The sequence below is a fragment of the Myodes glareolus genome, chromosome 5 (genome assembly GCF_982192425.1).
Source record: "Myodes glareolus chromosome 5, mMyoGla1.1, whole genome shotgun sequence".
Taxonomy (NCBI): Eukaryota; Metazoa; Chordata; class Mammalia; order Rodentia; family Cricetidae; genus Myodes; species Myodes glareolus.
In genome coordinates, this window is record NC_142030.1 from 87,942,049 (window position 1) to 87,954,199 (window position 12,151).

Consider the following 12,151-nt stretch of genomic DNA (forward strand, 5'->3'; position numbering starts at 1 on the left):
TCCAAAGGATTTCAAGTTTAGTCAATGACACTCGCTGGGACAGCATAGCAGCCCCGCCATGAGGTAGTGACCCATCAGAAATGGCAGAAGGAGCAATGACGGTGAGCACCTCTTGCGGGGCTGTAAGACCACACACTTTGTACAAGAACTGGCCTTGCAGCTAGCTATACAGTACAGCACCCCCAGGCTGGGGCAGCCCAGCCCATGGGGTCAGATAAGTCTCATGTGTTTCTGGAGTTTGTAAACACTCATGCAGATGGGTTCTGGGTTTTCTTACAGGACGTAAGGTCTAGGCTTTCCATTCAGGTGGAGAGGGGTGGAGGAGAAGACGTGGTCATTTCTGAGTGCTAAGGCAGTCTCTTAGCATGTTCAGGATGAGCAGAGGAAGGAGGATCTCTGGTCATTGCAGACAGACTGTCCAGGTTCCAGCTGACCCGCTTTCCAGGCGTATCATTCTGAATATCCACGTATCCAGACTTAACACCATGTCCAACAGGGGCCACCGACAGGTGGGATAATCTTAGTTTCAGTCTCCGATACAGCTCCGGGATGGCTCAGAGAGGGTCTGTCCTCAGCAGGGACCCTCCCATCCCAGGGCCACATGGACAGGCATCAGTGTACCCGGCCACAAAGAGAGAAGAGCCAATTGCAGATGTGCTACGCTAACTATCCAAAGTCCTCAAAGTCACCATGTCCTCTGAACGGAGCTGGGGTTCACGGCTCCCGGAACGAGACCAGGAAGTATGAGATCAGTGAAGCAATGGAGTAAGTGTGGACCAGTTTAAGGGCAGGGGAAGCCAGGGGTGAGGGATGGATTGGACCCCTCTCAAGGTCTAGACCTAAAAATTCAGAGTTGTTCCGATGGGGGCGCCAGACACAGATTACACCTCATCCCTGCAGCTGAGTCCACAGCCCCATGGGAGAAGCAAGGAAGGAGTGTGAGCCTCCTTCTGCTAATCTAAAAGGGAGGGCCTTTGGCCCAGGCTGGTTTTAAGGCTTGAAAAATCTGTTTCTAGAATAACCAAAGGAAAAGAAGCTGTGGGGCTTCCAGTCCCCATGAGGACTGAAACATAATTAGCTGGGGGATTAGGTTAGTAGCCTTACTACCCAAGCTGCTACCTAGTGGACAGTCTACCAATCTGGACCACATAGGACTCTAGGGAGCATGGGTTCCCTGGTCTTGGGCTGTTGGTCTTGGGTGGACTCTCTGACCTTCAGGGTCTGTGGGCACAAGGCCCATAAGGAAAAGACACATGTGGGCTGCAGGCATGGCTGGCATAAGGCTGCCCAGCATGATGCCAGGCCTCAGGATGGAGGAAGGCACGGTGGCATCAGGCGGCCTAGAGACCTCGACTATTCTAGAAGGTTTGCCGGGGTGGAGCAGAGCTGGGGCAAAGGCCAGAGCTGCAAAAAATGGAAAAGGCCTTTCCCTCCTCTGCGCACCAAGCAGAGGGTGGGGCAGGGGGCTGGAGCGCCAAAGAGAAGACTCCCCCACCACGAGTGCAGGGGAGAAGACGGAAAGAAACTTCAAGTCAGTTTCCAGGAGGCAACAACAAAACATAAAAATAAAAAAACCAATAAGTTAGATAACTGCAGTATTGCTGACCTTCTCCCCAGAGCAATCATCTAAGCAGCTCCACCACGCCCTCAGCAGAGGATGCCCCGAGGAATGACTGGGCCCCATTGAGGTTGGTGGTTGGTGGCCACAGGGTTTTAGGGTCAGCTGCAGGACTCAGCTGCTTACATCTGGTTTCCCTGGTTACCTGAGAACTACCTTGGTGGGCTCAGAGGCAGGTGCAGTGGCTCCAGAGGTGGGGCTGGGAGACACGGAAGAGGCTAGCTCACTGGAGGAGAGATGGAGGGCAGGAGGACAGGAGGACTTCTTCTCCCTCCCAGTGCCACTCTGGGCTGAGGGCCGGGGAGGAAGGGCAGGGCTGCCTCAGCGGGAGACAGCGTGACCTGTTGTGTGCAGGGCAAGGAACTGGGCGGGGGAAGGGATCGTGCCCTTTGGCTTCACAGCTTATTCCCTCCTCGGCCTCTCCTTTCTCAGGAGGCAGGGGAGGGACAGAGGGGACAGTGAGAGGAAGCAGAGCAAGAGAAGGGCCACGCCCTCCGTCCTCAGTGCACCTGGCTGGCCCGCTCAGGTCAGGCCACAGCTTCCTTTCCATGCCGTGTAGGCTGCCGGGTCTGAGGGTCTAGCCGCCCTCAGTCCTAACTTCAAGGGTGGGCCGCCGGTAGCCGTCGCATGCTCCAGAACTTCACTGTCAGGTCACTGGGGAGGACAGAGTGAAGATGCTCAGCCAGTGACGTGAGCCCAGCCGGCTGCCCCCAAAAATAAAGGCTGGGCAGATTCCCCACCTCCCTCACGTACGGCTGGGCTAAGGCAAACACTGCTCAGGAGCAGTGGGCCCTGACTGCACAGGGAAGGGTTCTGGGCAAAGGGAGGGCCCAGGCCATGGTCTCTAAGACCCTGCAAGACTGGCGTCCTGGGCTTTCTCGTTGTTTTGTTTTGTCCAGGCCTCAATGCCTCCCCCTCTGCTCTCCGCTACCTAGGGTTCTTTCCCACCGCTCATGCTTGCAAGACGGGCTGTGGTGCAATCTGTTGGGCCAGGCAGGGCACGAAGGGAGAATAAGAAGGTCAAGAGTAAAACAGTCTCATACCGTGAAGAAGCAGCTCAGATCGAGGTGGGGAAAGACAGGAAAAGGCAAGAGGGGAAGAATGAGAGAGGAAAGGGGAGGGCTGGAGAGGGGTCAGGGCAGGGTGGTGGCGCGGCCCTTTATGGCCAGGACTCGGCGAGGAAGGCAGGGGGTGAGTCCAGGGACGTAATTCCACAGCTTTACTCGGCAGTCACTATGGGGGGAGAGGTAGAGAGGCGGAGAGGAGAGGTAGGAAGAGATGGGAGGGGAGAGAAGGGGCATGGTGGGGACAAGGAGAGAAAAGAAGAAACCGGGCTGAGTAGTGCCCCTGGGGCTGAGGACCTGGCACTGCCTGACGGGGTGGGGGCAGAGATGCAGCTAAAGAAGCAGAGGTTTGGAGGTGGCAGGGCAGGCCTTAGCGCCTGCACGGGTGAGAGAGAGATTGGGATTGCTGGGAGGCCAAGTCCTGGCCCAGGGCCCAGGGGCTCCCTGATCCCTTGTCTATGCAGCACCCAGGACATTGGGAGCTTAGTGCTCAGTGAAGATGAACAGGAGGTTTAGAGAGGAGGGCTCTGTGGGGTTCTGCTGGGTGAATCGGACCTGTGGGGATAGCTGCACAGCCCTGAGCCAACGGTCACGGTACTGACTCTGGGAAGAGGGAGGGGAACAAGAGGCCACCCTGCCCGGCCGGCACCCACCTGGAGGCTGTGAAGATGTGCTTGCTGTTGGTGCAGATGGCATTGATGGGGCTGTCGTGGCCCTTGATCTCACCAATGGGTGTGAAGTTGTCCACATTCCAGACCTTGATGAAGCCTGCCCGGCAGGCGCTCAACAGCATGGGCCGGCCAGGCACAAAGGCCAGGGCACACACCCAGTCCTTGTGAGCATTGGGGATTTGCTGTGGGAGGGTCAGGGCTGATAAGGTGTAGAGAAAGGCGTGCCCCAAGGCCCCAGGAACACACACATCCCTCTGGCTACCTGGCTCCTGGCATCTACAGCTCTTAGATGGACAGACCCCAGCATTCCCAGGAGCCAGGCTGAGCTAAGCTGTGCCAGAGGACTCAAAGACCCAGATGGGTCCTTCTGCACAGTTCCCACATTCAAACTTCTGAATCTGCCCTGCTGGAAAAGTCTTCAGCCTCCAGCAGAGCCAGGCTAAAGTCAAGGGCTCAACACAGGACCGGTTGCTTCACATTCAAACTGGAAGCGAGGGCTTAGTGGGGAGCAGGGGTCAGAGGGTCCCAGTGGAACCAACCCAGACCGCAGGGAGAGGAGGGCGGGGACAGCAGGGAAGACAGCAGGGCAGACAGCAGGCAGTCTTGGAGGGGCCCTGCTAAGGTCTGCCTGGGGCCTCTGCCTGGGCCACCCCTCCCCTCCCCTCCCCTCCCCTCCCCTCCCCTCCCCTCCCCTCCCCTCCCCTCCCCTCCCCTCCCCTCCCCTCCCCTCCCCGAACCTGAATGAGCTCCTGCTGTTCCAGGTCCCACTTCTTGATGCCGTTGTCCCGGGAGCCACTGAACAGTATGTCTCCTTGGATGGCCAGACATTCGATACCGTCATAGTGAGGGGGCTCAAAGTTGTGGGTTGGGCTGATGGTGCCCATCACGCAGTCGCCCAGCTGGAACATCTGCAGAGGAGGAGGGCAGAGCCTTGTTTGAGGCAGGCCTTGAGCACTGTTGGAAGAACACTGCCATAGTCCCACCACCTCCATCTCCCTTCCATCCACTTCTTTCCACATTCTGGCCATATAAAGTGTCCAACTAGATCCATAGAGAGCAAAAAAAAAAAATTACTGGGTTTTGCATATTTTGTATTTTTTCCCTGCTTTTCATCTTCATTGTTGCATCATACCTTACTCAGAGGCTCTACCTGCAATCCTTACACATTTAGGTTGCTAATTTTTCGCCATTTACAGAATAAGTCTATGCCCTTGACTGCTCACACACATCTTCCTGTCTTCTCTGAGGTGCTCTCTCCAGCAGCAATTCCCAGAAATCTCATTCTTTAAAAAATATTTATTTATTTATTATGTATACAATATTCTTTCTGTGTGTATGCCTGAAGGCCAGAAGAGGACACCAGACCTCATTACAGATGGTTGTGAGCCACCATGTGGTTGCTAGGAATTGAACTCAGGACCTTTGGAAGAGCAGACAATGCTCTTAACCGCTGAGCCATCTCTCCAGCCCAGTCTCATTGTTTTTTATGTGTTGCCCAGGAAATAAGGGGTAAAGGTGGAATAGGCAGAAATAGTGAGAACAGCATCGTTCAGGCCTCAGAGCAGAGGTGGCTCCAGTCAGACCCCAGCTACTGTCAAGGCCGTTACAGGTACCTTCACATAGTGGTCCTTGGAGCCAGTCACCACGAGGTCATGCTGGTTCGAAGTCTGGGTGACTGTCAGGCACATCACTGTGCCAATGTGACCGGTCAGTTTGCCGATGGGCTGGAACCTACAGTGGGGAGAGGCCCAACCAGGGATAGCCGGTTGGAGGGGCACCTAGGTTAGAGCAGGGGGATGGAGGAAATCCGGCCTGGAATAGACACAGACTAGTCTTTCTCCCCTTCAAAGCAAGATCAAAGACCAAGGTTTTCAGAGGCAGGGGGCAAGCGCACAGATTGGGGAACCAGAGGCACAGTTGAGGTCCAGCCCACACTGGACTGGTCCACACTATGCTGAGGCCTGTGGACCTTCCCTGGGCCTACTCTCCTGACATCTCACTGACCTGTTAAGCTCCCAGATCCGGACAGCATTGCCAGAGGCCACATACAGCATGGTGCCTGAGGGGCTGAGGGCCATCTGGTTAATCTGATGCTCGCCCTGGGCACTGGTGATAGCTCGCGTGGATGTGGCTATGCAAGCATCTCCTGAGATCACCTGGCCTGAGGACCTACTCGGAGAAAAGAAAGCAAAGCCAGAGGTCACAAGAGTCTACTCACGCAGGCCAGAAAAACGAATAAACTTCACTTGGACCAGCTTGGAAAAGTCACTTCTCCCAGGATGTCTTCTCGACGTAGGCAAAACAACCTCCCCTAGAAGCTGGAAAAAAGGGAGAGCTACACTCTAGCTAACATGTTGCTATGACCCATTGGTGTGCGTGGACAGTTTGCACAGACTGTAAGAGTCAAGGGACAGGCTTTGAACCTGGTTCATGTAGAAATCACTTAACTTCTCTGAGTCTCAGTTTCTTTATCCATTGAAAGAGGTGATAACATTCATTTTGTGTACTACCCCTCCCCCAGGCGTCATTAAAAAAAATAGCTTTCGATCCACAGCAAAACTGAGTGGAAGCTAATTTTCCCATCGACCTCTTTCCCTCCCAAAATAGCCATAGTCAACACCCCATGTAGCCTTTGCTACAACAGGCAAACCTACAATGGACGCATCACCCAGGCTCATGACACACAGTGGGGCTCATTCTAGGTGGTCTGCATTCTACAGATCCCAGTCAAATGTGTGAAATTATCTGTGACTACTGCATCGTGCTGAGTAAGTTTGCAGCCCTAAAAACCCTGTGTTTGCTTTTCAAGTATCAGACTAAACAATCTGTGGCTTCTAAAGCACACAGAAGAACAAAACCTGACTTCTGGAGAGTCTGTGTCCCTGCTGAGGACAACGGCGGGTGGCTCATCTGTGAGGCAGGTAGCTGGCTGGCTTTGGAGGCTGCTGCTCCTGCTGGTGTTTCGGATTCCTAGGGCTATAAGCAGTCTATCTTGGAGGACTGAGACTAAGGTAGGGAGGGGCCAGGCAGGTCAGAGGCTCACTAACCCACTATGCAGAAACTGTCCCCTAAACCACCTTGTCCTCTGGAGTCAAAGTCACTCAATGGGCCTTTGTGCCTGTCTCATCAGGCCGTGCCATGATTAGTGCACACCTACGTGGCGAAGTGCTTTTCTCAAACCCAGCCCCGTGAAGCAGGGCGTAGTGAAGCACTCACGTGAGGGTCCGAATGCACTTGGCCGAGTCCCGGATGTCCCACACTTTGATGTAAGAGCTGGACACAGAGAACACCAGCCCGGAGTGGCTGCAGTATTTGACAGAAACCACGTTGTTGGGGTGACCCTTGAGAGCTGCAATCTCCTGCCCTGTTACCAGGTTCCACATCTTGCAGCTACGGTCTGCCAGAGACAGGGAAACAACAATAGCGAGGAGCTGACATTAGGAGCCAGGAAGCTCCTGCGGGGGAGGGGGGAGGGGTCCCACTTGTTAGGGAGAGACATCTCGGAACTCTGAGTCTGAGGGAGAAGCATGCATGCATGTGCAATCTCATAAAAAAGTAAAAATAAAAAAAACTCAGAAGACAGAGAAGGGGCTGAGAACTTTAAGTAACGGTGAGTTCTCTGATCCTTGCTGAGGTGTCCTGGGCTGAAAGAAAATTGCTACAAATCCACTACTTACTACATGACCAAGTAGCAAGCAAACATGGGGAAACTTAGAACCAATCAACCACACCTCAGTGGACAGCTATCCCCTCTCCTGGGTGGATAAATCTATGTGTGTCTTATATGCGTACACATATATTCATATATGCATACACAGGCCCCTATTATGCATGCACGCTACAAATTTGTTCTTTCTTCTGGTCAAGTCTTTAACTTTTTTGTTGTGATCAGTTGTAGGACTGTGAACCAGAGACACTGACAGGCAGATGCAGCGGTAGAGATGACCTGGGTGCCGGGTAATATCGGGGAGGAAGTGGAGGTATCAGAGAATGGAGAGGCTGGACTTCAGAAAAGCATCCCTAAAGGAGGAGGTGGGCAGGGAGAGCCAGCAGGATCATGTGGGAGTAGGCTCAGTCAGGGAGAGCCAAGGCAAAAGACAAGTGGCAAGCTCTCCGCATGGCCTCAACTCTTGGCGGGGGGGAGGGGATCTGTAGGCTGCTGCCTTCACAGCCCACTCTGGAAAAGGAATGTGCAGTGGTGGGAGAGAGAACCTAGCCCCACTGGCCCCTCAAGTCTCCACGCACCTTTGGACCCAGTGAAAAGCAGCTCATCGGTGGCATCCAGGCAGAGGATGGGCTTGGTGTGGCCCTCGGCCATGGAGACACACTGCAATGGGGCCGTCCGTGCTCCCTTTGCTCCGCCAATGGGGGTGATGATGCCCCTTCCCAGGAGAGAGGGAAAGAGGATGTGCCAATCAGCCATGGGGATCGTGGCCAGGCTGACTGAGGCACACATGACAGAGGGGTCTGGGCTGAGAGGGGACAGTGAATAATAAGAGATTCAATGACTGCTGGCAAAACTCCACCAAGGTCTGGGAGCCAGAAAGAGCTGTGGTTGCCAACCTCAGGCTGCCGGAGAAGTCCATGCCAGGCACGCTGGAAGGAACGGGATCGGGAGAGGCTACCTAACTTGAAGCCAAAGATAGATATGCAGCCAGCCCCACTGGGGCAGGACGGAGGCCCAAGTGCTAGCACTGGCCTCTGTGGCTCCCATCAGTCTACATGCTTCTTCGGCGATCAACACTGGAGGCAGGCGAGAGGAAGGATGTGCACACAGGTTGTCACACTCCCCAGACTTCATTTGCCAGCCAGTGATCTAGGGCTAGCAGTAGTGAGGCAGACGGGCACCTACACAGAGTCACGTGAGCTGGGCCAGCATGGTCAGACCTGTGCCTGTCATTTACAAAGGGATAAACCAGGGCTGGGCACACATTTGTTATCCCAGCACTTGATAAGCTCAAACCTAAGATGGCTGTGAGTGTGCCGCCAGACTGGTTTATATAAGGAGTTCAAGGCCAGCCTGGCACATATAGGACAACCTGTCAAACAAGCAAACCAGCCAACAAACAAACAAAATCCCCTAAAAACTCCAGGGGACTGCAACCCAGCTGGGGGCTGGGATGCCTGAACCTCTCTGGAGTGAGCTGCCTGGGCCTGGAATGGTACCTGCTTATCCTACACAATGCCCTGGGAGCAGGAATAAGAACGAGGCAAGGAAGTATGAGAGTTTTGCTATATCTACCTTTTGGGGTTCTGGGGGTGAGTTTGTCTTTCTCAGGAAGGTCTTTAATGATGAGACCCAGCTAGGTTGCATCAAAAACCACATTCTAGCTCTTTAAAGAGAACGCTGTTGCAGACAGTGGCACAATGGCTGGGGTGGGGGTGGAGTTACTGAGATGACTGACATGCCGCTTGTAGCATTCTTGCATGGTTTTGCAGACTTGCCTTGGCCAGGTACAACACCAGGACACTAATCAGACATGCCCACATGCCAGATAAGCACATGCATAAATAGCTCCCTACTTTGGCTGCCAGCTTGTGATGCCAGTTTGGGCTGAGTTAGGCCAACATCGTCATGAAAATGTTTCGAAAGGAGTCGGTGATCTAAAAGGCTGGTATATACTAGTAACATCTACTGGCAAGGCCTCATTGCACAGGATAAATCAGTGGTGCTAACCACGGTATGGCAGAGTATGGTAGGCAGAGAGCATGCCTGGAGAGCTAGAGGGAGCTCTTGGCCTTTGTACAAGAGCCTTCTGCTGGCCAGGGTCCTAAACCTTACCCCTTGCTGTGAGGGCTCTGTGCTCACCAGCCTCTGGTTGTCCTGTGGGCTGATGGGTAATAGACAGCCACAAGCTGTGTGCTAGGAGATATAAGCAGGGCACTGTCCCCCTGGGTGCCCCTCAGAGCTGAAGTTTGCAAGACTCACCCACCAACACAAGCTAAGTTACAAGAACCGCAAGCACAGCCACCATAGCCAAAGACACTCGGTAAAGATTAGCAAGCTGACAAGGTCCTTGCGGTACCTCTGCTCCCACTCCAGTCCAACCCAGGCTTCCATGTCCCTCCCCACCTTGCCCAGGGCAGGAGGGAGAAGAGAACAGGGCCAGCCACAAGCAGCTGCACCCTCCCCCACCACAAGCCCTTAGCTCTAGCCAGGCATGGCAAAGTCTGAGGCCACGGGGTCACCATGAGAGGAAGGAACCATGGGGCAAGAAGAGGTCTCAGGAGGGCCATGGATGTGGAAGAGGCAGGGGCTAGGAGAGGAGGGGCAGCATGCTGAGGACAGGGGGTACAGGCAGGAGGGGCTGGTGAAGCATGAGGCAAAGAGAGAAAGAAGAGAGAGCAAGAAAGGGAATCAAACATGAGAGACATTCTGTGTGTACCTCAGGACCTCCGACAAAGAGGAGTCGCTGTCATCAGACCTGGGAAGGGCAGAAAATTAGCTGGATTAGGGGAGAGAGGAAAACACACATAGGAATGGCGGTAGCAGCAGCGGCAGCAGCATCAACAGAACAGGGAGGTCAGAGGGCGGTTATTCTCTTCAGGGAAGGCAGAGAGAGGCAGGGGGAGAGGGCCTTCGAGGAGGGTGGTGGGGTTGGGGTGGGGACAGACTGTCCTGGGAGCTGGGAGAGTTCCCCAGCAGCGGATCACCAGGGGGTCTCTCAGCTAGCAGGGTAGGGGTGAGGAGAGGGCCATAGGAGGTGTGGGAGGCCAGCCCACTCTTGGGGAGATGGTTCCAGGGCTCTTTGCTAGTTCCAAGCTCTCTGGTTGGCCCACTGTGTAAGCTGGGGCCAGCTCTACCCCTACCCCCCCCTTCCCGGCAATGCTCAAGCCTGGCCAAGGACACAAGAAGGCCCTGCTGCTCTTTTCCTCCCTCAGACTATGTCTAGAAATTGACTCTGCATTTCATGTAGGTCCCAAGACTGGAGCACTGGATAGGACCAAAGCCTGTAGACCAGGCTAGGACGGGCAGAGTCCTACTCCAATTTGTGGGGGGTAGGAGAGGACAAAGTGGATGTAGTGGCACATGCCTGTAATCCTAGCGCTTGGGAGAGTAAAGCAGAAGGCTAAGGGTTCGAGACTAGTCTAGACACACGACAAGACCTTGTATCAAAAGCAAGATAAAGAAATAAATAATAAACCGAGACCAATCAATCACGTCAATTGCATGGCACTGGGGAGAGGTGTATCATGGTGGGCGGGCCAGGCGTATCCATAGCTTCTTTAGTAGGAGCTGAGATGAAGTAAGCTTGGGCAAGAATTGTATCCAGGATGCTGACCTGCTGGGTCTGCCCCTCATGGGTTTAGCATCTAGGGAGCAGTGTTTTGAGCCAGAATGGGAAGTTCTGTGAGAGGGTGGGCAGAGCAGGAATCACATACAAAGAGTAAGCAGTCTATAATCTGGGGCTCCCCTGAAAGTCATAGCATCATTGCTTTTCATGGCAGGAAAGCTTTCAGAGGAAAGAAAGGAGCCCTTTGGGTAACTATAGAGCCGAAGATGGCCACAGTGGGCTTGGGGGGAGCACAGAAATGACACCATGAATGATGGGGTCCTCCTGAAGGCAAAAGTCCCATTGTCAGGGTTAGCTAGAGTCAGCAGTCCCCGATTCTGGGCCTCCTTCCAGGCAAAGGCCCCTGGACTCCGCTTTGGACCACATTCTTATGCAAATCAGGGAAGACAGACAATCCTTGGGCTGACTGACAGTTCCTAGGGAATCCTGCATGTACAGCAGACTGCGAAGCAAGGTTGAGCACCTTCCGAATACAGGGATGACTGAACAGAACGACCCTATAGCAACGATGGCCTAACAGGAGCTGTGAACACAGGTGGAGCTGAGCCTGCCACGCGGCGATGACTCAGAGGTCTCTGTCCACTGGGCAAGCGCTCAAGGATTACTGGGACCTTACGTAAAGCTTTTGTAATCAGGAGCTGGAGCTTAAGAAAGGGCTTCAGAGAACAGCGAAGACAGAAGCAGTTGAAAGGGGCATTCTAGAATGCCCTCTGGTATGCTTGCCCCCACGGCGGCTACTCCTGACTGTCCCCACCACTGACGTAACCTCCATCCTTTCCTTTCCTGGCACCCCAGCATGCTCGGGGGGGGAAAGGAGAGACCCTTGATGAGTACAGAAAAGATGAAGGCTCAGAGGAGCTGAAACAGACTGGCTGGAGTCTACCCAGTTGACCGGCCCCCCCACAGGCTCCCTCCCAGCCTCAGTGCCCTGCTTGGCTCTTCTCAGGCCTGCTCTTACTTGTCCAGTGCTGACCCCTGGCTCTGATTGCTGGTGAGACGAGAGAAAACGTTGCGGTCATTGCGGGGCCGAGTGGGAGGTGAGGATGGAGGTGTGAATCCCATGTCTGTGGACCTGGTAAATGAGAACAGAAGACGTCATCAGTGACCACACCCTTATCTCCAAGTCCACCCAGTATTGGGTTTCCAGCTGCTGTCCCACCATAAAGCCCCAGGGGACCGGGCCTGTTGTGTAGTGACCTCAGAACTCCTTCCCTAGCCAAGAGCCTACATGATGCTTTTGTTTTCTATCTAATTAATTAATTCAGTTTTATGGATGAGTGCTCTCATGTACACTTCCAAGCCATAAGAGAGCATTAGATCCCGTTGTAGATGGTGTGAGCCACCATGTGGTTGTGGTTGCTGGGAATTGAACTCAGGTTCTCTGGAAGAGCACCCAATGCTCTTAACCACTGAGCCATCTCTCCAGCCCTAGATGATGCTTTTTAAATATTTATCTTATTTTATGTGTGTGGGTGTTCTGCTGACATTTATATCAGTGTACAA

The 12,151-nt window shown here is 53.9% G+C and overlaps 1 protein-coding gene across 8 annotated transcripts in view; it reads right to left on the minus strand.

The window, feature by feature from the left end:
- The window catches only part of Kif21b (kinesin family member 21B), a 46,155-nt gene continuing 34,004 nt past the window's right edge, over positions 1 to 12,151 (minus strand). For 3 of the 8 annotated variants that reach the window (XM_087906479.1, XM_087906472.1, XM_087906473.1), the window contains 10 exons: positions 11,607 to 11,720; positions 9,740 to 9,778; positions 7,599 to 7,735; positions 6,570 to 6,750; positions 5,358 to 5,522; positions 4,967 to 5,084; positions 4,091 to 4,261; positions 3,336 to 3,535; positions 2,662 to 2,851; positions 1 to 2,272 (listed from right to left, as the gene is read on the minus strand). In XM_087906479.1, coding sequence (XP_087762605.1) covers positions 2,752 to 2,851; positions 3,336 to 3,535; positions 4,091 to 4,261; positions 4,967 to 5,084; positions 5,358 to 5,522; positions 6,570 to 6,750; positions 7,599 to 7,735; positions 9,740 to 9,778; positions 11,607 to 11,720 — 1,225 coding nt within the window. In that variant the 3' untranslated portion in view covers positions 1 to 2,272; positions 2,662 to 2,751. The remainder of the gene's footprint in view (positions 2,273 to 2,661; positions 2,852 to 3,335; positions 3,536 to 4,090; positions 4,262 to 4,966; positions 5,085 to 5,357; positions 5,523 to 6,569; positions 6,751 to 7,598; positions 7,736 to 9,739; positions 9,779 to 11,606; positions 11,721 to 12,151) is intronic. The other 5 variants (XM_087906475.1, XM_087906474.1, XM_087906477.1 and 2 more) reach the window with 3 other exon arrangements.